At 44.5% G+C, this 26359-nt stretch overlaps 1 protein-coding gene across 3 annotated transcripts in view; it reads left to right on the forward strand.

Moving 5' to 3' along the window:
* The window catches only part of tpcn1 (two pore segment channel 1), a 132669-nt gene that overhangs the window by 95670 nt on the left and 10640 nt on the right, over positions 1-26359 (forward strand). For all 3 annotated transcript variants that reach the window (XM_041202317.1, XM_041202318.1, XM_041202319.1), the window contains 7 exons: positions 11464-11536; positions 15639-15746; positions 17652-17723; positions 17809-17898; positions 18575-18687; positions 18772-18818; positions 18930-18998. In XM_041202317.1, the coding sequence (XP_041058251.1) occupies positions 11464-11536; positions 15639-15746; positions 17652-17723; positions 17809-17898; positions 18575-18687; positions 18772-18818; positions 18930-18998 (572 nt within the window). The remainder of the gene's footprint in view (positions 1-11463; positions 11537-15638; positions 15747-17651; positions 17724-17808; positions 17899-18574; positions 18688-18771; positions 18819-18929; positions 18999-26359) is intronic.

The following is a 26359-nucleotide window of genomic DNA, read 5'->3' on the forward strand; positions in this document are numbered from 1 at the left end:
AGATTAGAAAAAAATCTTTACTGAGTGTAAAATTATTCCTTTTTGGCTCCATTATAAATAAAAATTCTTACTTTAATGCTTTGCCATCACACCATTCTCCGAATTTAAGATGAGTGGGTAGGCAACCTGCTTTTGAGGAATTTTGTTTGGAGAGATTTTCTTTACTTTTTTTTCATTCATTCACGGGATGTGGGCTTTGCTGGCTGGGCCAGCATTTATTGCCCATCCCTAGTTGTCTTTGAGAAGGTGCTGGTAAGTTGCCTTCTTGAACTGCTGCAGTCCATGTGGTGTGTAGATACACCCACAGTGCTGTTAGGAAGGGGGTTTCAGGATTTTGTCCTAGCGACAGTGAAGGAACGGCGATATATTTCCAGGTCAGGATGGTGAGTGACTTGGAGGGGAACTTCCCTACCATTACAGAACAGCTGTGATTAAGAGATGAAGGTCAGGATTTCCTGCTCCTGCCCATGATGGGTGTAATGGCGGGAGGGAGGGGCAAATATCATGGGAGCCAAAAAGTCAGTTTCCTGTTGGTGGCAAATCAGGTTGCAATCATTTGCTCCAGTCTTCAATGGCAGATCATGTTTCCCTTTGAGCCTTGTCGGGAAGGCCATTTGAAAACATTAGAATATCATGAATGCTCATTACCAAGGCAGCTCACTGGAATCACGCTCAGATGCTGGATCAAAAGGCCACATTGATCTAACTAGACCGACGTGCATCATGACCAGATATAAGCAATGTGCACCTGGCAAATTGAACTTCGCTGGTGACTTCGAGGTAAGTTCACCTACCTTGCATTGCGCCTCCGCAGACTCTGTGCCAAGCTTCTGGGGCTACCTCAGGCAAGGCTCCATAAACCAGACCAGCTGATGGCAGGGATGGGTTCTGATGTGCTAAGGGTTAAAGATTTTACTAGGTAGGTGGAGACAAGACAGAGGCAAGGGAATGGGCTGGAGGGCAAAGGCTTAACTGGGAGTGGGAAGGAAGGTGAGAACATTGAACACAGACACATGACTTTGGGATGGGGAGGATGACTGGGGAATGTCGGACACAGACACATGACTATGGGGAGAAACTGAGGGCAAAGAAATCTCGTCGCTAGATAATAAAGAGAGTCAAAGGCAGTAGCCCTTAGGGAGTGGAAGGCAGAATGGCAAGATAGTCGACTAAAGAAGCGCTTAAGTAATGATTTGAGCTTGAAAAAACTGTCCTTGTCCTTGTCCCAGTCCAGGGACGGAGAGGGTATATCTGTCCACTGTCAGTAGTGCCCAGTATGTTATGCAGAGGGCGTGGTCAGCACCTCAGACACAGCAGTCCAGGGGATTTATGGCATAGTACTCCCCTGCAGATGGCACAGTCACAGTCAGGGGAAGCATCTGCAGCCTGTAAATTGGGAACAGGTAATGTGGGGGTGGGCACTCATGATCTTATTAGGGCAATGGGGTGACCCTATATGTGACGGTACAATAGGCTTCAAGATGGGGAGGGGTAAGGCCTAAAGGACTCGGAGGGTAACACAGGGATATCAACCAGTATAACAATGGGATCCAGAATTACAAGGGGAGGACTGAGAGTAATAGGAGGGATGGAAATCCGAACATTATGCTCCTCCAGGACAATGGGAGGGATTTTCATGGTCATAGAGGGAGGGTCATAGCTGGTCTATTAATAAAACCTGAGGACCACCATCTTGGAACCTGAAGCAATGGAGCAGTGGAAAACGCTGCTGGAGAGGGCTGTTCGGGCATCTGGAAAGAGTGCCTCACAGCACTGGGGAGGTGATTAAAGGGGCACCCATCTGAAATCTGTATTCCCAAATGAGCAGGAACGCACAGCTGAGACGTGTTTAGATCACTGTTACAACGGAGGCAATAATGAGCCGTCAATGTAAAAGCACATTCATATGAGATTAATTCCAATTAGTTCCAATTATCGATCTCTGTGCAGTAACCCTTTACAACAATTATGGATATTCCCCTCTGTGATAGTGACAGCAAAAACAAATGAGCACCTGTACAGCAGGAGAAGCCTTTTTGAAATACCACCTCATAATCTCATGGCTACCAGGTTCAGAGATCGGTATCCCAGGCCCTCCAAAAAGAACCTCATGCCCTCTCAGAGCATCTACCCTCATGTATATTGCAAAGGATATAGTTGTTCAGTCCACTGAATGAGTAATGTGTAAATGGGATTAAATGCAGGCCATCCAAGCTCCTGGCCATGTCCATCTTATAGCAGTAGGTCTACTGAGATGCGGCAAGGGGTGGAGGGTGTTGCGGGGAGAAGGAAACGGTGACACTGAGAGTATTCATAACCATGGCCACAATTGCATTGGCCAATAGGTGCCTATATTGTTAGCAAGCCCTTAAAGCCACAGTCACTCACTAGTCAGTGACAGGAAAAGGACCTTTGGAGACTGCTGCTAGCTCATGTTTTTATTTCAATTATTCAGCAGAGAGGAAAATATGAAGAAAATGGAGGCTCCATTTAATGTTGCCTCCATCATCATAAGGCAGACAGGAGCGCACACGACCTCTGATTAAGGCCTTTTAGATTGAAAACCCTCAGGGATGATGTTGAGTACATGAAGATATAGAAGATGTTACCCTTCTCTATGCACATCTGCATCTCTCCTTGTACACTACACCTTAACTTTCCAGAATGCAAATGTGTTGGGGACTACATGAGTCTTCGTCTTCCATAGCCAAGAATGAACATCATTTGTACCCGCACCGCTTGTCAACAAGATGTCTCACACAAGCACTTTTTACATAGGGGATGAAGCATCACTGTTGTTGGAGAAGAACTGAGAAGGGACACACACTATGATGAGATGGCTTCACACAACTTGGACCAAAGGCACACAATGTGAGCTCAGCTATAAGTGGGAGGAGGGAACATGGTGTGACCACTGATAGACCACAAAACAACTCAGCATACAGAGGAAGGATACCTAAGAGGAGAAGTGGAATGGGTGCTTAGGTGGAAAGTATATACATGTGGTGAACACCCATCCACCATTGTGCTCCTACTATTTCTTGATCTTTTTAACCCTGCTGCTATGTCTTGCTGCTTCCCCAACTTCCACATTGGAGATGGGGGTAGCCTGCTGACTTCTATGCCCTGTTATCTGTGATGACTTTGGCAGGAATCTACTGGAGGGCTGAGATGTGGAGGGTCCTGTTTTGGGTCTCCTGCTGTGGGGCAGGTGCATCATTCTCTGGGCGGAATTTTCCCATCCCACGGTAGGTTTCATGGCGGGCTGGAGCGGAGAATCTAGCAGCAGGCACAAAATCGGAAATCTGCTGGCGCAAAAACAGCTTGCAGTTCTCCCAATGGTGTGTTTATGGAGTGCTGGTTATCCCACCGACTAGTGGTGTGAATCCATTTGCATTCATTAACATCTCATGAATGCTCATTAAAACAGATGTTCACCAGAATCTTGTCACACATTCCAATCATGTGTCACGCCAGCGGGAAATTATGTCAACTCAAACAAGTTTAAAAAGGGGTAGCGTACAAAAGTCGGACCTCAGTTCACTGGTAACTTCAAGGTGAGTGCAACATACATAGCCTACCTGCCAGAGCATTGAGCTGGTCTTGTTGCAAAGGTTTGTCACTCCTAATGTGCCAATGGGCATCCACTCATCGACCATGTTCTGGTGCTTGGAGGTCAATCATCTTGGTTCACGGACATCACTGTAGGAGTTCCTCAGGATAGTGTCCTAGGCCACCCATCTTTAGCTGCTTCATCAATAACCTTCCTCCCATCTTAAGGTCAGAAGTGGTTATGTTCGCTGATGATTGCACTGGGGTCTGCTCCTGCTCTGTGCCTCCATTGTCCCGAAGAATACCTCTGTGCTGTGGTATTCATGCAGACCTCCACTTTCAGAAACTAGCACTTCAACCGGGGGTGGGCTGTGAGGCGTGGGTGGAGTTGATGAACACAATTTGGGCAATGCGGAAGGGGACGAGCGAATATGAGGGGGGTAACGGGGAGGGAAGGCTATGGAACAGCAGTGAGGGGGAAGGGAAAACACGAGGGGGGCAGTAGGGAGGGAAGGCTGTGAAATGGCAGTGAGGGGGAAGGGCAAACACGAGGGGGTCAGTGGGGAGGGAAGGTTGTGGAATGGCAGTGAGGGGGATGGGCGAACATGAGGGGGGCAACGGGGAAGGAAGGCTGTGGAATGGCAATGAGGGGGAAGGGCGAACACGAGGGGGCTTTCTAGGGTTGCCCTCTAACTTCTTGCTGCTGTAGGAGTGAACAGGAGTCTGCTTAGAAAGAAAGGAGGAAGATCTTGCGATGAAAGCCACTGAAAGCCAGTGGCTTTATTAGCACTGTTAAATTGCTTCCCAGAGCTCCATGGCTTCGCATCACAGTCACTGCATCTCAGTAACACGTAGGAATTTAGAATTTGGGAATGCAGGCAATAGTGAAGGAGGCACAGCTGTATCATATATATGACATTCCATCAATGAAGGCCTGTCATATGTTTACCTGTCTAATCCAGTCCAGTCCAGTTCAGTCTGTGGCTCCAGAGCAGAGCGGCCACATTCTGAGAGAAATTAAAGATTTGACACTCCTAACGAGCCAACGGGGCATCCACTCATTGACCATGTTGTGATGGTTGGAGGTCAATCATCTCAGTTCCAGGACATCACTGTAGGAGTTTCTCAGGGTAGTGTCCTAGGTCCAATGATCTTCAGCTGCTTCAACAATAACCTTCCTTCCATCAGAAGGTCAGAAGTGGGTATGTTCACTGATGATTGCACAATGTTCAGCACCATTCGCCACTCCTCAGATACTCAGAAGCAGTCCACGTGCAAATGCAGAAAGACCTGGTCAATATCCAGGCTTGGGCTGACAAGCGGCAAGAAACATTCATGCCACACAAGTGCCAGGCAATGACCATCTCTGACAAGAGAGATTCTAACCATACCCCCTTGACATTCAATGGCATTACCATTGCTGAATCCCCCATTGTCAACATCCTGGGGGTTACCATTGACCAGGAACTGAACTGGACTAGCCATATAAATACAGTAGCTACAAGAGTAGGTCAGAGGAATCCTGCGGCGAGTAACTCATTTCCTGACTCCCCAAAGCCTGTCCACCATCTACAAAGCACAAGTCAGGAGTGTGATGGAATACATTCCACTTGCCTGGATGAGTGCAGCTCCAACAACATTCAAGAAGCTTGACACCATCCAGGATAAAGCAGCCCACTTGACTGGCACGCCTTCTACAAACATTCACTCCCTTTACCACTGACGAATGGTGGCAGCAGTGTGTACCATCTACAAGTTGCACTGCAGAAACTCACCAAGACTCCTCCAACAGCACCTTCCAAGCCCACAACCGCTACCATCTAGAAGCCCAAGGACAGCAGGCACATGGGAGCACCACCACCTGGAAGCTCCCCTCCAAGCCACTCACTATCCTGACTTGGATATATATTGCTGCTCCTTCCCTGTCGCTGGGTCAAGATCCTGGAACTCCCTCCCTAACAGCACTGTGGGTGTACCTACACCACAGGGACTGCAGTGGTTCAAGAAGGCATCTCACCACCACCTCAAGGGAAATTAGGGATGAGCGATGCCCACATCCCATAAATGAATTTTTTAATACTGGTCACTAATATGCCACATCAGAGATTGGAGCACAGAGCTAGTTTGGGTCCCTCATATCAATTAAACTTTAGCATCCCATGCAGGGCTCAAGATGTTACATATCTGCGATGCCATCTTGGTCACCTCAGTGTGTGTGCTAGTGTCTCAGGGACAAGGCAGCATCAGCCGCCATGCAAGTAGGGCAGGAAAAGCTATGGACCCTTACAGTTTCCAAATGTGTCATCCTCTGAGCTTCACTTTCTTGCCCCTTGAATCATTAATATCTTCAATATTTCCTTTCAGAGAGAAGGCAAAAGCACATGTGGATCCAGGGCTCAATGCAGCCCTTGTCAAAGTCCTAATACAATGGAGGAGCTGAAGGAGGGAGAGGCGACTCCATGCGCAGCTCCAGCAGGAGGGACATGGTCAAGCGGAACCAGAGAGCGAACAGGAGGATCAAGAGGAGAGGAACAACTCGCCAGACCTAGGATTTATAGGGTCTCCCATTTACAAATGAGTGAAAGGCAATGCCGTGCACATCTGTGCTTGTCCCGAGCTCTGGTACATCACATATGCCACATTCTTTGTGATGGCCTGACGCCACGTGGAGCTGCAGGGTATCCCCTGCCAGTGGCTTTGAAGGTGACCGCAGCACTAAATTTCTTTGCCACTGGTTCTTTTCAAGGATCAGTGGACCTGTGCGGCATCTCTCAGTCCACAACACATTAATGCATAAAGGAGGTCACAGGTGCCCTTTACAGGAAGGCCCATCATTCTGACAGGTTTGCTCTGGACGAAGATAGCCAGGCTGCAAGATTCACCCTCTTCACCACCATCTTTGTGTTCCCAAGAGAGCTGGGTGCAAAAGACTGCACCCATGTGGCTGTAAGGGCTCCATGGCAGCAGCCCCCTAATGTTTATAAACCGCAAGGGCTATCATTCCATCAATGTGCAACTGGTGTGTGTCACCGGAAGCACATATTGTTGGTGCACGGTACCTTGGGAGTTGCCAAGACTCCCAGGTGCCTGAGATTTTCAAGAGCCCAGGGTCTGCAGGGATGGCTGCTTGGAGATAAAAGGTACCCACTAAAACGCTGGCTGATGACACTGATGTGTTGCCCTCAGAATCATTCTGAGGAGAGCTGTTGCACCTTTCACAATCTGGCAATGCAAAGAGGTGAACCCCTGCCAGAGAATGAACTGGAAGAGGATGAGAACTCATCAGAGGATGAAGATCCAGAGGCCCAGGAACCTCAGGAAGCTGCTGAGGGTCAGTTAGAGCGCAATCATGCCATGGAGGAAGGAAGACATGGGAGATACATGCGTGTGATACGTTAATTGCTGACAGTTTCCGGGAAGAGTAAAGTTAAGTGAGGGCATATGGCCACGTCCCTCCGAGCCCTCAATGCCATTTACTTCCATCTCAGGGGATGTCCACCCACTTGCAATGAGAATGAGTCTTGCATTCACAATTGCGCTTTCCGTTCTCTTGAATCACCCGGCCATGATCTTTGCTTTGGTCTGTGAGGTCCTGTGAGCGAGCTCACTCTGGGAACTGAGAGTTCACTGAGGACCATGAGCAATGCAAGAGAAGACATGAAGCCTTCGCTGCCTCTAATGATGCAAACACTACAACTGAGATGTGGGCATCGCTAGGGATCTCCTCCTTCCATGCATGTCTTTTCTTCTGCCACTACCATTGAGGAGACACAAATGCCGCTGGAATATCAATGCTGATGAGCTGCCCTCACTCATTGGTATTCCTTGAGGAAGAAGGGTTAGAAACACTTACATCATACACTTCAAATAAAGATTTAAACACATCTCCCTAATATCACACAAGGGTGCGGAGACTCATTCAACTGAGGTTCACGTCACAGGAATGTGAGTCTCACAGTGGGACATTATCACTGAGTGGAAGGATGGCTGAACCTCAAAATAAGAGTACTCCAAAGTACAAAATCACAATGCCTTCAGTTGCCCAAAGCATTCCTATAACCATCAAAGGTCTTCACAAAAGTGTAATTTCTTTACATGTATAGCACATCCGTGACCCAAAAGTGACATCAATTTTTCTTAACTTTCCTAACTCTACCACTACACATGGGTGCAGCACCAACATCTGCAGCAGAGGTGGAGGTAGCCTGCTGGCTGCTATATCCCAATGTCTGCCATGACCTTGGCAGACGCCCTCTGGTGGCCCGAGGCCTGCAGGGCCCCAGCCTGATAAGGGACAACTTCTTATGGACAGAAGCATCCTTGGTGGCTTGAAAAGCTGGAGTGCATGGGGTCACAGGCAGAGGGAGCTGTGAGCGACTGCACAGCCTTGGAGTGTCCTGAGAGGAGGCCCTGAGGTGTCTGGCTGATGCTCATCCTCCCTGTGGGTGCCCGAAGGCCCCGCCCTGACTCCTGTAGGAGATGGTAAACCTGGAGGGAGGTCAAGGTGCTTTGTCCCCATGTTGCCTACATCCTGATGGTGCCACCAGGGTGTTTGGCGTGGAGTGCAGAGCTGCACACAAATGCAGCAAGAGCTGCTGGGCCAAGGTCTTCATGCCTTCCCATGGTGACCTCAAGGTGCTTGCATGTCGGAACCACGACATCAGACAGAACGTGGACAGACTCCTCCATCATTCACTCTAGTCCACTGAGTGACTGTCAGACCTCTGCCTGATGTTCCACTGCTTGTCGTTGCATCTCCAGCATTGAGTTGACGGCCCCTTGTGGAGCCTCATCATCTGACAGGGACTGAGCGGGTGGCTGATCTCCAGCAGGCCACCGAGTGCCAGAGACCTGGGCTGTCCGTGCCTCCGACTGGTGCAGGGGCATGTCAGTGAGGTGTCCTCCAAAAAGTGAGCCCGAGCCTAATCTACATCTGTGCCCCACCGACATGTGTGTCTCTGAGGGTGCATGTTAGCGCTGTGACGATTCTTCCAGAGCTTCCTCATCGGATGTTGTCTGAGGCTTGCACTGCTGCTTGACTGGCTTGGGGCCTGGTACCTAGAAAATAGAAAATAGAGTTTCAGTTAATGAGCATGAGCCATACAAGACTGCATGTGACACACTGTGCTTGTCAGGATTTGATGATATGATGGAGCTGTGATCCATACTGGGTTGCTGGGAGGGGCCGATCTCCCCTTCCCCACAGGAGCAATCTCTGTCCTCCCCAGCCAACTCAGCTGCAGCCTCCTCAAACTCAGTGAGGGCAATGACATCGACCGTCCCTCCCCCGGTCTGCGATCTCTCGCACCTGATGTGTGCCAGCTTGGCCTGTATGAAGAACAAACAAAGGCATGTGATGAAAATAGATGGAGCAGTGGTTGGGTGAGATGCATGTTCCCTGTGTGTGATGAGCCTTCCCCAGATGGGCCAGAGGATGGAGTGTGAGCAACATGATAGATGGGATGATGGTAATGTGAAAGTCTCGGTGAGAGAATGAGTGTTTATATGTGACCCTGCTAATGGTTGCATGAAATCCCTGAAGAGCGTAGCCATTTGAGTACATGATGGCATGATGCGAGTTTGGTATTGGAGGGAGTTGAAGGATGACTTGCCCAGGTGGAGTGGATAAGACCATTCATCCCCTTCCTGCACTGGATGGCATTTCGGGCACAGTTGCCAGCCGCGCTGACCTGCTCTGCGACGGCCTCCCAGGCCGGAGAGGTGAGGCTGCTGTGCTTCCTGCAGCCATCCCTGGGATACATGACTTGCCTGTGTGCCTGAATTCCTCTGATCAAGGCCTGGTGGGTGAACTGAGGTACTGCCTTTTTCTTAAGGCTCTCTGCCGATTTCTTCTGGATGGAAGACATCAATGCATGTATCCGGAAGACAGGTGGACTGGAGGGAGTGAGATTTTGTGTTGGACTGGCCTTTAAATATGGCGCCCGGACCTTCGACTCCCCCAGCTGACAGCGGGCAAACGAATCAGCTCCCGACCTGCCAGGTGATTCAGCCCGATATTCATCTGTACGTAATTAATGACCATCCAACTGCAGAAACAGGTGCAAGTTCCTGCCAGTGGGGCGGGCACCGCAAAACTGCCGCCACCGCACTTAGTCTCATAAATGGAAAATTCCGCCCTCTATCTGTGGAGCTGGAGCTGGTTGAGGTCACAGGCAGAGGGGATTGGAATCAGCTGGACACTCCCAGAGTCACCAGGATGGATGGCCCCAGCGTGTCCAGCTGCTGGCCCTTGTCCCTCTGGGTGTCTGAGGGCCCCCAATTGACTTCCTGAAGAGAGGGGGTACCTGGAGTGAGACTGAGCTCCCCTGGCCCCCTCTTGTGTAGCCACTGATTCCACCTATGCCTACAATGATGGAGTGCAACTCCTGGTACAGTGCAGGACCAAAGTCCTGGACAAAGGTCTCCATGGCAGCCACCATCCTACAGTGTTAACCTCCGTGCCCTGGCATGATGGTGCTATGACCTCAGACTGAACGCTGAAGGACTCCTCCATCCTCTTCCTCCTCCTCCGTACGTTGTAATCTATGGAATGCATCTGACAACCCTGCCTGATATTCCATTGTCTTTCGTTGCAGCTCCAACATCTGCCATAAGACCGAATATGGAGGTCATCTTCTGACTCGGACTCGGCAGAATTCTGGCCTCTAGCAGCCCTCCGAGTGTCTTTGACCTGAATGTCCCTGCCTCCAAAGAATCTGTGCTGTGCTCACCAGATTGTGACCCTGAGCCTGCTCTAGATCTAGGTCTCACCAAGGTGTGTGTTTTTGCGCTGGTGGAGGGTATGGGTGAGCTCTGTGATGGGTCTTCATTTGTTGCATCCTCAAGAACCTCATCCAAGGTGTCGGGGAGCTGGAGATGAGGGGCTGGCTCTTGTTGTCCCTAGGGCGCTTGGCAGAGGTGCCTATGAAAGTGAGTAGAGATAATTAGTGTGTGGCGTCAAAATACAAAACATCACATTGCACCCACAGTCTCAAAATCTAAAGGATGAGCCGGTGAAGGGTCCTCACTTGGGTGTGCACTGCCGACCTCACCGTTACCCCAGGCACAGTCCCGGTCCTCTCCAGCCAGGGGAAGAGCAGGCTCCTCACACTCGGTAAGGGGCCTTGATCTCTGCCATGACCTTACCAGTCTGGGACCTCTCCCTTTTATTATGGACAAGCTTGGCCTGCATAAAAAGACAAGGAGAGAGTGTGAGCTTGAGGCATGTCAAGGCAGATGATAAGGATGGATGTGTGTGCATACTGAGAGGAGTTGTCTTTGGGATGAGTATGTGAGCTGCACAGGATGTGAGGTGAGATTGAGATGTCAAGGTGTGTGTGGGAGAGTGAGTGGTGCGCTTGTGATGGCAGTGTGTGAGATCCATGTAGAGTTTGATTCTGCAAATGTGAGGGGCTTGTAAGAGAGGCTTCTGTAGGCTTCTGTAGCAGAGTTAAGCATTGGTGCTGTGCTTCCACAATATGCCAGGAAACATGCCATGCTTGCATCTGTGGCAATGCATGAATGAAAATTGAGGCTTTAGACCACTTGCAGAGCTTAAAGCAGTAATAAGTTCTCCATAGCAATAATAAGGCTTCTTCTTAATCTTCATTAGAACAAATGGAGATTGAAAAATCTGATTTTTTTAAACAAATCTGCTAAAGGTAAAATGTAATTTGATATATTGAATACAAGTGCATACAATGTTGAAACTGTGGCATTTTCTGTTAGGGCAGTATCAAAAAGAAAACCTTACAAATGCTCTTGTAAAGTTCACTTTGATTTAACTTACAGATGTTCTTGTAAAGTTCATCTTGATTTAACAATGTCTTTCCTATACTTCAATTCACCCATACTTAAGTTTTGCAATGAATATTTACCCACGCAGCAATGGTATTTCTATGTTTTGTATAGTTTACGGGGTAGAAATGCTACTGAAAATCACTGGGCTGGGACCAACTGAATACTTCACATCTGGCTGGAATCTGTGAGTATGGAACAAATACAAATTGGTGTGCAGAATATATAATTTGTAATCTCATTTTTTGTGGCAAGTACTTACACATCTGTTTCTTAAGGGCTGCTGGAAAAAATGGTGTAAAAAATTAACTTGTATAAGCGTGATTTTTAAAAGTTTTGTATACAATGTACACTCAAACAGTTGTTAATATACATACTCTATTCAAAGCAATGCAGTGACGGATTTTCTACAACTATCTCAGAATTATTAGGCTACTTTGCCTCTTGGGGCAATGTAGCAAATTTGAATGAACGCAGTTACATAGGATGAATCTCTTTATTTCACTCATTGGATCATATTTGGCTCCTCCATAAAGCTATTAACCATCACCCTCACCCTTACCGGATAAAAAGTCTAAACTAACTCTTAACTAATACTACCGGTACCCACTATTTAAAGCTAGTTCAAATAGCGTGTTTTCATTTTAGCATGGTTTGTAAATAACGGAACTTACCCAAATAACATTGCCTCCATTTTTGTTTTAGCACGGTCACTGCACATGTGCCAAGAATCATGGTAAATGCACATGCTCAATCTGCTATTTTAAACACACTGCCACTTTGTTCGCAACCTCACCCAACCTAATTGCCTGCCTGCCTTGTGGGGACAGGCAGTCTTCCTGGGCCACAAACTTGCCACCCCAAAATGGCCAGCGCGACGAAGTGCATCCCAAAATTAACACCCTGGCACTGATATTTTCAAGCACCTCCCCCCAATCCCTATTCCCAGTTCCAGGGATAGGGTGGGGAGGGGAGAGATACACCTGAAAAATTCGGCCTATAGCGTCAAACAATAGAACATTCAAAATGCACTTAAATACTGGACTGGGTGGTTAGACTGATACCATCTGGCTGAATGCATTTTCTTATTCATGAGTTTTGGCATGTTGCTAAGAAACACTACCCTTGTTACTTAATTCTTGTTACTTAGTTCCTTAAATGGTCATAGAACTGAAAATCCAGCTATTCCTCATTTAGCACTCCTAATGTCTTCCTAAAAAATGGTGTGCTGAACAAAACTGTGCTAAATGAAAACCACTTTCCCATAAGCAACCCTATAATTAAGTCCCTGATCTGTAATTTTTACGTTTCCTGTCTTCATGGCAAAAATTTTGCCCTATGACCTTTTTTGCTGAATATCCCAAATATTTGTCACACTTGAGTAAAGAAGCTTTTATAATATGCTATAAATTTACTTTTTTTTTAATTTAAATTTATGGCCAGGATTTTAAGGCCCCTCCCACCCAGTAGGCTATTACGGTGCCGTTGAACTGAATGGAGATTTAAATAGCTCACCACATCTGCCAGGGGGAGACAGGTGACAGTGAGGCCATAAAATCCTGGCCTGTGTCCCATCAGCCTGATTTACTTTGAAGTAATATTTTGCAATATCTATTCTAATTATTTATACATCTCAGTTGCCACCAGGAATTTTACAAGTCCAAATATATATCAGGAGACAGGGACTTTGAGACAATACTTTGAGCATTGGTAGCCTAATACCAAACAGCATGCCATTTTGAGAGCTCAATTTGATGATTTTAATGCTGTGCCACAAATAAATGTTTATTTACCTTGACAGTAAATGCTTACTCCTAATAAATCAAAAACACCAATTAAGCAATTGTTAGAATGCTGGTGCAGGTTTTTGGTTCTATTTTTAGTTATTACAAAAGCCTTTTTAGGGCATGTCTCAAATACAACTTGAAAACAGACTTCATAGTATTGCTTTAAAGTTGTTTTAAAGTTTTCTGGGTGGCACAGTGTGGGAAGCAGATGTATTTATGTCCCTCTTCCTAACCCACTCTTGAGTTTCTAATCTATGCAGGAATGTATCTGTCATCTTAGGAAGGTATTGCCAGGTTGCTGTATGTGTCTCCGACAACTGATTCAGGAATGATATTGACCTGGAAGCAAAGTTGATTGACTATATTGACAGTTGAAAGAGGCATATACTCCGGTGAATTAAACATGGAAGAAAGGGAAAATTTGGTGACTTGATCACTCTATTTAATTGTTAGTACCTCAAACCTCAATTTTGCTGCATTTGAAATGCTGACAATTTCAAGGCTGTCAATGTTGTTGCAAGTGTGATCCAGGGTAGTTAGCATGTATACTCCTGTTTTGCCTCTACCTGATCTGGAATACCTTGCCTCACTGAGGTACTTCATGCAACCCGTCAAGGACTGACAAAATGTTTCTGACAAAATTAAGCATGTTTGGATTTAATAGGCAATGCTTGGGACTTCCAAGTACCGCTACTGCTTGGATCAATCTGAATGATGTCAGTGATAAGCAGTTTTGTTGGCTCAGCAGTTGATAATTTCCTTTTTTCTATTGGGTAACATTAAAACATTGTTTACTTCTTTCATGTAATATTAATTGTTCTGTTCTATATCTCGTACGCGTCACTCGGCCCCTCCACTGCTCTGTATAGTCAGATTGTTTGTTCAACATCCAATCTGAATGATCTGCAATTTCTTCCACTTAATAAATACTGGGAAGGCTGAAGCAATTGTCTACCCCACACACAACCTCCACATCCTTGCCACCAATTCCATTCCCCTTCCTGGACATTGTCTCTAGTCAATGCAGATTGTTTGCAACCTCAACATCCTATTTGACTCCAGGATTAACTTTCAACTTTATATCCTCTCACAACAAAGACCACCTATTTCCATCTCAGTAATATTACATGTCTCAGCCTCATTTCAGCCGAATTGCTGCTGAAACTCTAATCCATACCTTATTATCTTTAGACTCGATTTTGAAATGTTGCCCTTGCTGGACTCTTGTCCTTTATCCTTCGGCTCTTCCAACATTTTGTTACTGTACCCCATACTACGCCAAGTCCCACTCACCAGTCCCTCCTGTGGTCACTGATGTATATTGGCTCTCAATCCTCCCTTGACTCAGATTTAAATTTCTCACCCTCTTCAAATCTCCATTCCCATTTCTATAATTACTGCAGCCTTACAACCCTCTAAAAACTTTAAGTTTCTACAACTCTGTTCTCTTATTCAACTCCTGCTCCCTTTTCCCCCTCCATTGCTGGCCATGTCTTTAGCTGTCTAGGCCCTATGTTCTGGAATTTCCTTCATAAACCTCTTGGCCTCTGCACCCCTCTCTTCCTTTCAGATCCTTATTAAAATACACATCTAACTAAGCTTTTGGTCACTCTTCCTAACATTTCCTTCATTGATTTGGCATTGATATTTGACTGATTACACTTCTCACAAGTGTCTTGGGATGTTTTTCTATGTAAAAGTGCAAGTTGCTGTACAAAAAACCTTTTAAGTTTCAAGGCAAAAAAAAATGTGAGAGAGAAATGTTTTTGGTCAAAAATCAGACTCAATGCTTTTGCCATCAAGACAGTTCTCTGACCTCTGACTCTACCTTATTTTCTTACTTTAAGACCTATCTTGCTATCTCAGTTCTTTCCCCCATTTGCCCTAATAACGCCTTGGTGTTTAGTTTTGCTTTTTAATACTTCTTTGAAGCACCTTGAGACATTCTATTATGTTAAAATCACCATATAAATATAAGATTTTTATGAAATATTTAGGTCTGCAATGATGACAAGAATGTCTGCTGGAAAAGGACTCCGCGCTACACTGTACCTGTGTGACACATTATCTAAGGCATTCTGGTTCAAAATAACACCCGCTTTTTGGACAATCTACATTATGTTGTGTTGCAAATTTCCATCATTTCTTCTCCCTGGTCCCTTTTCTTAGCATTTACAAGAAAATCAAACTATGCTTCCATTGGACACGGGCAAAGTTTAGAAGGAATAATATATTTCAAAATCTTTTAATCATAATTTCCTTACAAAAATGTCAGCATTAATAATTTTAGAATATTTGATTGTAACACATTTAAAAAAGAAGTGGACCCCAGAAAACTTTAACTTTGCTAAAAGCATCGGGTTCAAATTTGCTTTTATAATATTGACTGCACTGTAGGGTTTTTTGCATATGTGTGTGTGCATCTTTTATATGTAAAATATAGCCAGGTGGTCTGTGCTGTTATGTACAATGCAAGCAACATGAGATACCTTCATGTTTTAGGTTTGATTTCCTGGTCACCATACTTGCATTTGTTGGAATAGTGGTCTTAGCTTTTGATATGGAACCATTCTACTTCATTGTCATCTTGAGGCCACTTCAGCTGCTAAGGTTAGTAACCAATTCTTTAGTATTTATCTCTTTCAGATAGGCAATTATGCTTAATTTATAAAATGTAGATTTTTTAAAAATTTACCTCCATTCTGAGCAAATATATTTAGCTCATGCTTCTGCGATTTACGCATTTACTTTTTTTTTACTATGACCTTGTTTTTGAGTTCTTATTTTGCCTGGGAAAATAGACATACATTTACAATTGAAATTGGGAACACTATTTACACAACCAAACAAAATACACCTAAAAATTCTAATTTTATTCATATGTATATTCAATAGAAGTGTTAAACTGGCTGTTATTTTTAAAGTTGTTTTATTGAAAAATTAACATTTACTATGACTTAAGTAGAATAGAGGTTCAGCATTCCCTCAACTGGGGTAGGCTTCCCACCTACGGCCCTCAAACGTGTCCGGTGCATCCGCCCTCACACCTTCCTCTCCCTCCCAGAACATGATAGGATCCCCCTTGTCCTCACTTATTACCCCACCAGCGTCCGTGTTCAAAGGATCATCCTCCGCCATTTCCACCAACTCCAGCATGATGCCACCACCAAACACATCTTCCCTTCACCCCCCCGGCGGCTTTCCGCAGGGATCATTCCCTCCGGGACACCATGGTCTACTCCTCCATCACCCCCTACACTTCAACCCCCTCCCACAGCACCTTCCCATGCAACACCTGCCCCTTTATTTCCCCCTCTCCTCACCATCCAAGGGCCCAAACACTCCTTTCAAATGAAGCAGCACTTCACTTGCACTTCCCTCAATTTAGTCTACTGCATTCGCTGCTCCCAATGCGGTCTCCTCTACATTGGAGAGACCAAACGCAGACTGGGTGACCACTTTACGGAACACCTTCCTTTGGTCTGTCCGCAAGTATGACCCAGACTCCCTGTCACTTGTTATTTCAACACATCACCCTGCTCTCATGCCCACATGTCCATCCTTGGCTTGCTGCAATGTTCCAGTGAAGCTCAACGCAAACTGGAGGAACAGCATCTCATCTTCCGACTAGACACTTTACAGTCTTCCGGACTTAATATTGAGTTCAACAATTTCAGATCATGAACTCTCTCCTCCATTCCCACACCCTTTCCGATCCCCCTTTTTCCAATCATTTATAATTTTTTTACAAATATATTTTTCTTTTCCCTCCTATTTTAAAATTTATTTCAATCTATTGTTTCATCTCCACCTTTTAGCCCATTTCGATCCCTTCCCCCCCACCCCACCCCCACTAGGGCCATCTGCCACTAGCTTGTCCTGCTTGCTACCCTTAATGTCCCCATTAGCACATCCTTTAGATAATATCACCACCGTCAACACCGCTTTGTCCTTTTGTCTATGACTTCTTTGGCAGTCTCTTCTTGGCCTCCATCTATCACTAGCCCCCTATTGAACTCTACCTGTCTCACCCCCCTCTATCAGCTTATACTTCATCTCATTTGTATATGTCTTAGTTCTGATGAAGGGTCATATGGACTTGAAACGTCAACTTTATCCCTTTCCGCAGATGCTGTCAGACCTGCTGAGTTTTTCCAGGTATTTTTGTTTTTGTTCTAGATTTCCAGCATCCACAGTATTTTGCTTTTATCTTAGATTTTTAACTTGCTATCTATGCGTAAAACAGGGGTTATTGATCAGCAAACTGTTGTAGAAGCCACCCAATATTCATTTTCACAATGGCTATGAATATCTAATGGCTTCTGGAATGTGCAGCTGCGCCAAAAAGCCAATTGAACATCCTTGTGGCAAGTTGATACTATAGCCCTAGTGGTTGAAATTGTGATGTAAGATCATATCACCTGGAGTAATTCAAAAATTACCATTTTATTCTGTAGTATTGCTTTCACATCTTAGGAATCTAAGTGGCTAAATGATCTTAACTCCAATTTCCAGATTGTTTAAGATTAAGCGGAGATACAGAGATGTTCTGGACACGATGTTTGAATTACTTCCGCGAATGGCCAGGTATAGTCCATGACTTTATATAATTTTTAATATGTAAGGCAGTGTTTCTTCTTTGAAGTAATTTTTTTCCTCCCCTGCCTTCCAGTTTAGGGTTGACACTCATGATTTTCTACTACTCATTCGCTATTGTAGGAATGGAGTTTTTTGGTGATGTTGTCTATCCTAACTGTTGCAAGTAAGTGTTTCCATGGGATTAAAAAAAAAATAACTGTAACCTATGTAGATTTTCTGTGCAACACAAGAATTTGGTCACAGAGTATCACAACTCCTCAGCTCCTCTTGTTACACTCCCAATAGAGACTGATACCATTTTAAAAGAAAGGAATCCCCATGACACCAATGGAAAGAAAACCAATGAACAAGATTTCACTTTTTAAAGCTTTTGCAGTTGCGAACAAACCAAAATCAGCATAATTTAAACATTAATTGGCAGGTGAAGGATATATCAAATAAAGAGGTAAATTTCACTTTAAATAGTCAATACAACAAAAGTACATTTACAAAAATACAAGCGCTCACCCCTTAGCATATATGGCATGAAAAACAGCACTGTGTTTTTCCGAGATGGAGATTTAATTCCTTTACTCATACAGGAGGTAGGCTCGAAGTCCCTTCATACAGCAGTCTTACAGCACCTGACTTTCACAGCCCCACCCCTCCCCCACCTTTGCTTCAGCTCCATAGCAACCTAGATCACATGAGCACTTCTTAGAAGTCTAAGGACACATTGCCAGAATTATTAGTTTCGCTTCGGACCTAAAGGGATCTTCCCAAAAGAAAATACAGGGTTTTCCCCAAAACACGAGTAATCACACACTCCCTCAGAATATGACCCAATTCTTTGTTTACAGTAACAGCATGGTAGCAGATTTTTATCGCTGGGAAAATCGGACCATTGGTGACAGAACTGTAATACAGGGATACTACTCTCTCAATAACTTCAATAACATCCTTAACAGTTTTGGTGAGTAAAGTTTAGATGTTATTTTACTTAGTTCAACATGCAGTAAAAGTTCTGAAAATAATCATTTTTTTTTCTCTTTTACAGTAACTTTGTTTGAGTTGACTGTTGTAAACAATTGGTATATAATCATGGTGAGATTTTTTGAGATTAATCATATTCTCCAAAGATAAAATCTATTCCACTGAATTACTCCTTAACTGTAAATGTTTATAAGAGACCTAGCTATAGCTCTCTCTCCACAGGAAGGCGTGGTATCTCAGACTACAAACTGGAGTCGCCTTTACTTTATGACTTTCTACATTGTAACTATGGTAAGTAAAGATGCCTACAGTTGTTTCATTATTCCTCAATATTGCAGCATAACTGAATTTATCATTTATAACTATAAAACTGTTCACTAATGAACAATAATAAAGATGTGAATTTATGTTCATTAAGGATTATTCAGGTTAAGGAAAAACAATCAATCTTAATAAAAACAGAAAATGCTAGAAAGACTCAGGTCAGATAGCACCTCTGGGGTGAGAAACAGAGTCAACGTTTCAGGTCTGTAACCTTTCATCAGAACTGGGAAAAGTTGGAAATATAATAGGTTTTGGGCAAATGAAAGGGTGGCGGGTGGGAAGAAGAGTAAAGGAGATCTGAGATAGGGTGGAAGACAGCAGAGATTAAATTATTTTAAAGGAATTGTTCATTCAACTGATTCCTGGGATGAAGGGGTTATCTTATGGGGAAAGGTTGGACAGGTAAGGCCTACATCTATTGGATAGTGGAGGCAGAGTCATTAAATATTTTTAAGACTTGGATAGACTCTTGATTGACAAGGGAGTTGAAGGTTATAGGGAGCAGACAGGAAAGTAATATTGAGGCCACAAGTAGATCAGCCATATTCTTATCAAATGGTGGAGAAAGCTCAAGTAGCCAAATGTCCTACTCCCTCTAATTCATATGTTCCTATCTATGTAATGTTCATATCAATGGGCAGGATTTTGCCCTTGGCAGGGGTGCTCGGCGGGGGCGGGGGCGGTCGGGAAGCCAACCGCCACCCGCGATCGGCTCGGCACCGCGATTTCATTTGGGCAGGCCAATTAAGGCTCACCCAGTGTGGAACATGAGCAGCGGCACTCAGCGCTGCCTGTGCGAGTGGGGGGAGGAGGGCGAGTGGCCTAGAGCGAACTTTGCGCAAGTGTGCAGTAAAACACTTTAGTCTCCCTGAGGCTATTAATTTGAATTTAATTCACTTTTTAATGACCTTGATTGGTCTTTTAATTGTCAGTGAGCGCACAGCCAACTCCAGCACATCCGTGCCAAATATCGCACGTCATTTTACACTCAGGCATGTCGGGTGCATGCCCGCACGCCAATCGTAATATTCTGCCCTGTGTGTGTATGTATGACAAAAGATTTCATGGTGCTAGGTAAAAGGAAAGGTATTGGGGTAAGTAAAGAAAAAAAAGATGTGCCTGGAGGAGGTGTGAATGGCAGAATCCTGAATTGTTGCCATTTGAACGCACAGTGAAGGAAATAAGAAATAAAAGTGAGAAAAAAAACAAACCAACAAAGAAATACAAAACACAATGGGGATAGATCTAAAATTGTGAACTTATTGTTGAGTCCAAAGGCTGTAAAGTGCTGAGTCAAATGATGAGGTGCTGGTCCTCAGTCTTGTAGTGAGCTTCATTGGAGCAGGCCAGGAACAGAGAGGTCAGAGTGGGAGCAGTGCAAAGAATTAAAATGACAGGCAGCTGGAAGCTTGAGATCATGCTTGCGGACTGAATGGAGGTGTTCTGCAAAGTGGTCATTCTGTCTGCTTTCAGTCTCCCCAACGTAGAGGAGACCAAACCATGAGCAGCGAATGCAGTATAGAAAATTGAATGAAGTATAAGTAAATCACCATTTCACTTGGAAGGCGTGTATGGGGTCTTGGATGGTGAGAAGGAAGGAGGTAAAAGGGTGAGTGTCGCATCATGTGCACTTGCATGGAAAGGTGCCATAAGTCAGTGTTCCCATTCAATATGCTGACATGGTGATGGGATCCTTTTTTGTTCCTGGCATTTTATTCCAAGTGGAAACTGGATATTCAGTAACTTAGATTATTAGTACAACTGAGTATTTGGTAAGATGCAGCTTTAGAGCTCCTGAAATGAAGCCTTTTGAAAGAAAAGGCCACATAACTCATGCCCAAATTGTAATTGTTCTTACAGATGCATCTTGTATGTACAAAATCTCACCTACCTAAGGAGTTTCATCAGGGATTAAATGTTTGATTATTAGCACTAAAGGTTGGCATATTCCTCTTATGGGAAACAATGATGTGGTGATAATGTCACTGGTTAAGCAGTACAGAGGCCCAGGCTAATGCAGTGGGGACTTAGGTTCACATCACACCACTGCAGTTGGTATAATTTAAATTCAATTAACAAAATCCAGAATATAAAGCTAGTCTCAGTAATTATGACCATTACAACCATCATTGATTGTTGTAAAAGACCCCCATCTGGTTCGCTAATGTCCTTCAGGGAATGAAAACTGCCATCCTTACCTGGTCTGGCCTACATGTAACTTCAGACTCTCAGCAATGTGGTTGACTCTTAACTACGTTCTGAAATGACCTAGCAAGCCACTCAGTTCATGGACAGTTAGAGATGGGTGACAAATGCTGCCTTGCCAACGATGCTCAGATCCCAGGAAAAGAATAGGAGAAAGAAATGAGGACACAAAGGGTGTGAATTACTCAGGTGTAGCCTTACCGGTTGATGTGACATTGGACTTCCTAATTTGGATCATACAGGTCCATTGAACAAATTCATGCATCACTCTACAAAGATCAGGTGTTGAACTGCAGGTTGGATCAGACGCCAGTGTCATTTAAAGGGCCAGGCACCCAAATTGAAAGTGAAGTAATCTTGAAGGTTGTCTGCACATTATGTGCAACCAGGAGTTTGAAGACTGAAGGAGTTTTAAGGGTTAATTTCTCTCTAAAGCCATTTTTTATTTAATTTAGCAGTTAACTAAAAATGACTTTAAGAGGTGAGTTAAGTTTATTACAGTCTTAAACAGGGATAAATAAGCTGTCTGAGAGCAGCTGTATCTAGTTAATTAAGTAGCTAGTTTAAACTTGTTTCTGTGCTTTAACAGAGTTTGACTCATTTGTTTTTCAGAAAGTATAAATACAGGGGTTTTTCTGTGCTGTTTGTTTGCACTGAGTACTGCTTGAGTGTACAGTGTCAAGCTTGGAATTTGATGAGTGAGTGGGGAGTTAGGTGAAGAGGGGAACTATAAATTAATTAAGAAAAATAAATTTAATTAACACAATAAAGATGGCTGGACAAATGATGTATCATGGTTGCAGCATGTGGGGCCTTCTGGGTGCCATTGCAATCCATGGAACCACATCTATAGTATGTCTATGGCTTGGGGAGCTTTGGCTCAGAATTAATGAACTGGAACCTGTGCTGCAGACATTACAATACATCAGGGAGGGGGAAAGTTACCTTAACACTTTGTTCCAGAAGATAGTCACACCCCTTAGGTTAGCGTTATCTGATTTGGTCAGTGGTCAGAGACAGGTGGGTGTGACTGCGCAACAGCAGGAAAAGAAGGTAGTAGTGGACGAGCCTGAGCCCTTGCAATTGAGCAATAAATTTGAGGTTCTTGCAGCTTGTATGGTTAAGAGCGAAGGCTGCAGTGTGGAAGAACAGGCTGACAATGGCACCATGGTACAGGAAGCCATTCAAGTGGGGGGAATTAAAAGGGATGTAGTGGTAATAGGGGCCAATATGGTCACGGGTATAGATACTGTTCTCTACTTCTGTGAGCAAGAATCCAGAAGGCTGTGTTGTCGGCCCATTGCCAGAGTTTGTGATGACTGCTCAGGGCCGGAGAGGAACTTGCAGTGGGAGGGGGAGGGTCCAGTTGTCGCGGTCCACTTAGGTACCAATGACATAGGTAGAACTAGGAAAGAGGTTCTGTATAGAAAGTATGAGGAGCTAGGCACTAAATTAAAAAGCAGAACCTCTGGGTTATTACCTGAGCCACATGCAAATTGGCATAGGGTAAATAAATTTAAAGAGATGAATGCGTGGCTCAATGACCGGCGTGGGGGAAGTGGGTTCCTGTTTGTGAGACTCTGGCATATTACGATAGACGGACTTCACGTAAACCATGCTGGGGCCAGTATGATGGCGAGTCATGTAACTAGTGACGTTGAGAGCGCTTTAAACTAAATAAAGGAAGTAAGGGATCATGTAGGGGAAGATGGAGTAAATTAAAAGGATATGACAAGGTAATAGATCAAGGTAGCAATAAAGGTAATGATAATCAGAGTATGGCAGCAAGGGACAGCTATTGCAAACTTGAGTGTGCCAGCGGATAGAGCCAGAGCTTACAAAAATGGCAAAAAAAAGCTGCTTTAAGGACTCTGTATCTGAATGCCTGCAGCATTCACAATAAAACTGATGAATTGTCAGCTCAAATAGAAATTCATATGTATGACCTGATAGCCATTACAGAGACATGGCTACAAGTAAACCATAGCTGGGACCTAAATCTCCAAGGATATGTGACATTCAGGAAGGATAGGAAGCTGGGAGAAGGTGGTGGATAGCTCTGTTAATTAAAGAGGGCATCAGTACTATAGTGACATATAACCTTAGCTGTAAAGGTCAAGGCATAGAATCAGTCTGGGTGTGTCGGAGATTAATCACACCAAGGCATCATTTAGTACTTAAAAACCCTATTTATTACTTATACACAAGGGAGACAACACAATGAGAGTTATTGTACCATCTCGTAGTAGAATACACGCAGACCTGTTAAAAGCATTTTTACAGCCAATTAGTAAATTTTGCACAAACCTATCCACTTATTTGCATAAGTTAACTGACCAATCCATATAGTAGTAAATTTTCGTTCCCAGCACAACAGATGTTGCGCTTACGCAAATGCTTATCACAATCCCGATATACATTCGGCCTGAGAAAGAACAAAATGGAATGTGTCGGGGTTCATCCTACAACTGTGGTCAGACAAGATGGTATTGTTCTCAAGTTGCAGTATTTTTCTCTCAGGCCTAGGCGTATAATTCAACTTCCCCATTAACCCTTTTAGCACTAAATGGGTTCCCTATAGTTGCCTAGGTCACCACAGGTGGAACTAAGAAACACAAAGGGTCAGAAAACTTTGGGGGGAGTTCTTTATATGTCATCAAAAAGCAATGGTAATATAAATCATAGTTCATATCAAGAAATTAGAGGTGAGTGTAACAAGGGTAATACAGTAATCATGGGGCATTTCAATCTACTGGGTAAACCTAATTAGTACTAAATATTGTGGAGGACAAATTCATGGAATGTATACAAAATAGTTTTCTCAAACAGTATGTCAAGGAAGCGGATAGGGAATGGGCTATTTTAGATCTAGTATTATGCAATGAAAAAGGGCTAATTAATAATCTTGTTATAAAGGAAAGAGTGACCATAATACGATAGAATTTCACATTATGTTTGAAAGTAAGGTGGTTCAATCACAGACTAGGGTCTTAAATCTAAACAAAGGAAACTGAAGGTATGAGGGGCAAATTGGCTATGGTCAATTGGGAAACTATCTTAAAAGGTATGAGGGTAGATAGGCAATAGCTAACATTTAAAGAATTAATACATATGGAAATTTTCTCCCATCGGGGGGGTTGGGCAGGAGCGGGCGCAGGCGTGCGCACAGCCAATTACTGCCTGCGATCAGTTGGACACTGCCATTTTACGTGGGCGGGCCCACCAGCGTGACATGTGCCCAGAAGCGCTAAGCGGGGGGAGTAGGCTGAGTTGGGGAGTCGCATGCGCGTGAAAGAGTGCAGAAATCTCCGAGGCACAGAGCTTCCTCAGGGAGATTAGTTTAAGTTCTGAAAATTTTAATTAAGAAAAAAAAATTTAAGACAGGTACCCTTATGTGTAAGTACCCTTGTCACATGAGCTGGGACGTGTCTATGAATATTATTAAAAATTTTTATAAAACTTTAAACACCTTCATGAAATCTTATCCTACCCATGGATGAAGTTTCATGATAAATGCGAAGGCCGCCTGGTCTCTTTGCCTACCCGCCAACCTTAAGGCAGGACAGGCAGCTCAGCTTATTGTTTTAATTGATATTTAAATGGCCTTAATAGGCTTTTGACAGTTTGGCGGGTGCCCATCAACTCCGGTGCGCACCCGCCGAACTGAAAATCTGAATGACACCCGGTGACGCACGCCTGACGTCATCATGCATTATTTTACCCATCAGCAAGCGGGTCCCCCACCTCCTCCCCCCCGCTCACTTAGCCAAAGATTCTGGCCATAGGTTACACAAAAATACACTCCTTTAATGCATAAAAACCCAGCTAGGAAAGTGTTCCAACCACAACTAACAAAAGAGATCAAGGATTGCATTAGATCAAAGGAAGAGGCATATAAAATTGCCAAAGACATGGTAAGCCTTAGAATTTGGAGCATTTTAGAATTCTGCAAAGGAGGACCAAGAGAAAAATTAAGAAAGGGATAATAGAATATGAGAGTAAGGTAGCAAGAAACATGAAATGGACTATAGAAGCTTCTACAGGTATGTAAAAGTAAAAGATTAACAAAAACAAATGTGGGCCTGTTACAGGTGGAATCAGGACAATTTATAATCAGGAATAAAGAAACGGCAGAGAAACTAAACAAATACTTGGGCCGGGATTTCCGTGCCTGCTGACATTGGGCATGTTTGGTGGCATGAGCAGACAATATGGTGAGAAGGCCAAAAATCATTTTCACAATGTCGTGAAACCAGTTTTCGATTGTCTGCTCCGCCTGTCAATGGCAGGTCGCATTTCCTGCCATCAGATGTTGGGAACCTCAATGTAATACATATTAGTATAAGGCCAGCCCACTGGAATAGTCTCCCACTTCCCCACTGGATCATCCGCCCATCACACCAATGTGTTTCACAATGGCGTATAAAAGGCATGCACTTAACAGGCTGCCCTTTGAGGGGAACTCAGATGAATACACAGTAACGTTGTGGAATGCTTGTCCGGTCATCTGTTGGACTTCAAGGTTCAGGTGCGTTGGGGGAGGGGGGGTTTGCAAGGCTGCCCTGTGGCTGAGGCGCGTTGGTGGGGGTGGCAAGGGCTGCCCTGCGGTCGAAGGTAACGCACAAGCATGTGTGGGCGAGAGAAGTGGCCACGCATTAGAGAAACCTTGTATAAAGTGACCGTTCCTCTGCAGCTGAGACAGTTCAGGTGCAGCCACATTGATATAGCTGGCTGTGGAGCAGTCACTAGTGGAGGCCCTCACAGTCCCTTGCAATATCATCATCCCGGTTTGGACCAGTCTCCCTCATGGTTCAAGCTAAAGTGCAGCCTTTCAGCGCAGGTTGGGACAATGCCTGCGACTGAGCTGAGAACACAGCATGCAGTCCAATGGGCAAAGCCATTGACACCTGTGCGGTGGCCTCAGACAGCAGCAAAGCAAAGTTATAATGAGGATCATGCTACAACTCGCAACTTAATGGCGCAGACCATCAGGATGCTAAAAATGAGGTTCTGGTGCCTGAACTGGTCTGGTGGAGCCCTGCAATATAGTCCACAGAGGGTGCCATGCATCATCGTCATCTGCTGCACCCTTTACAACCTGGCGCTGCAACGAGGAGAGGAGC

This window comes from Carcharodon carcharias, chromosome 13, assembly GCF_017639515.1.
Source record: "Carcharodon carcharias isolate sCarCar2 chromosome 13, sCarCar2.pri, whole genome shotgun sequence".
In the NCBI taxonomy this organism is placed as follows: Eukaryota; Metazoa; Chordata; class Chondrichthyes; order Lamniformes; family Lamnidae; genus Carcharodon; species Carcharodon carcharias.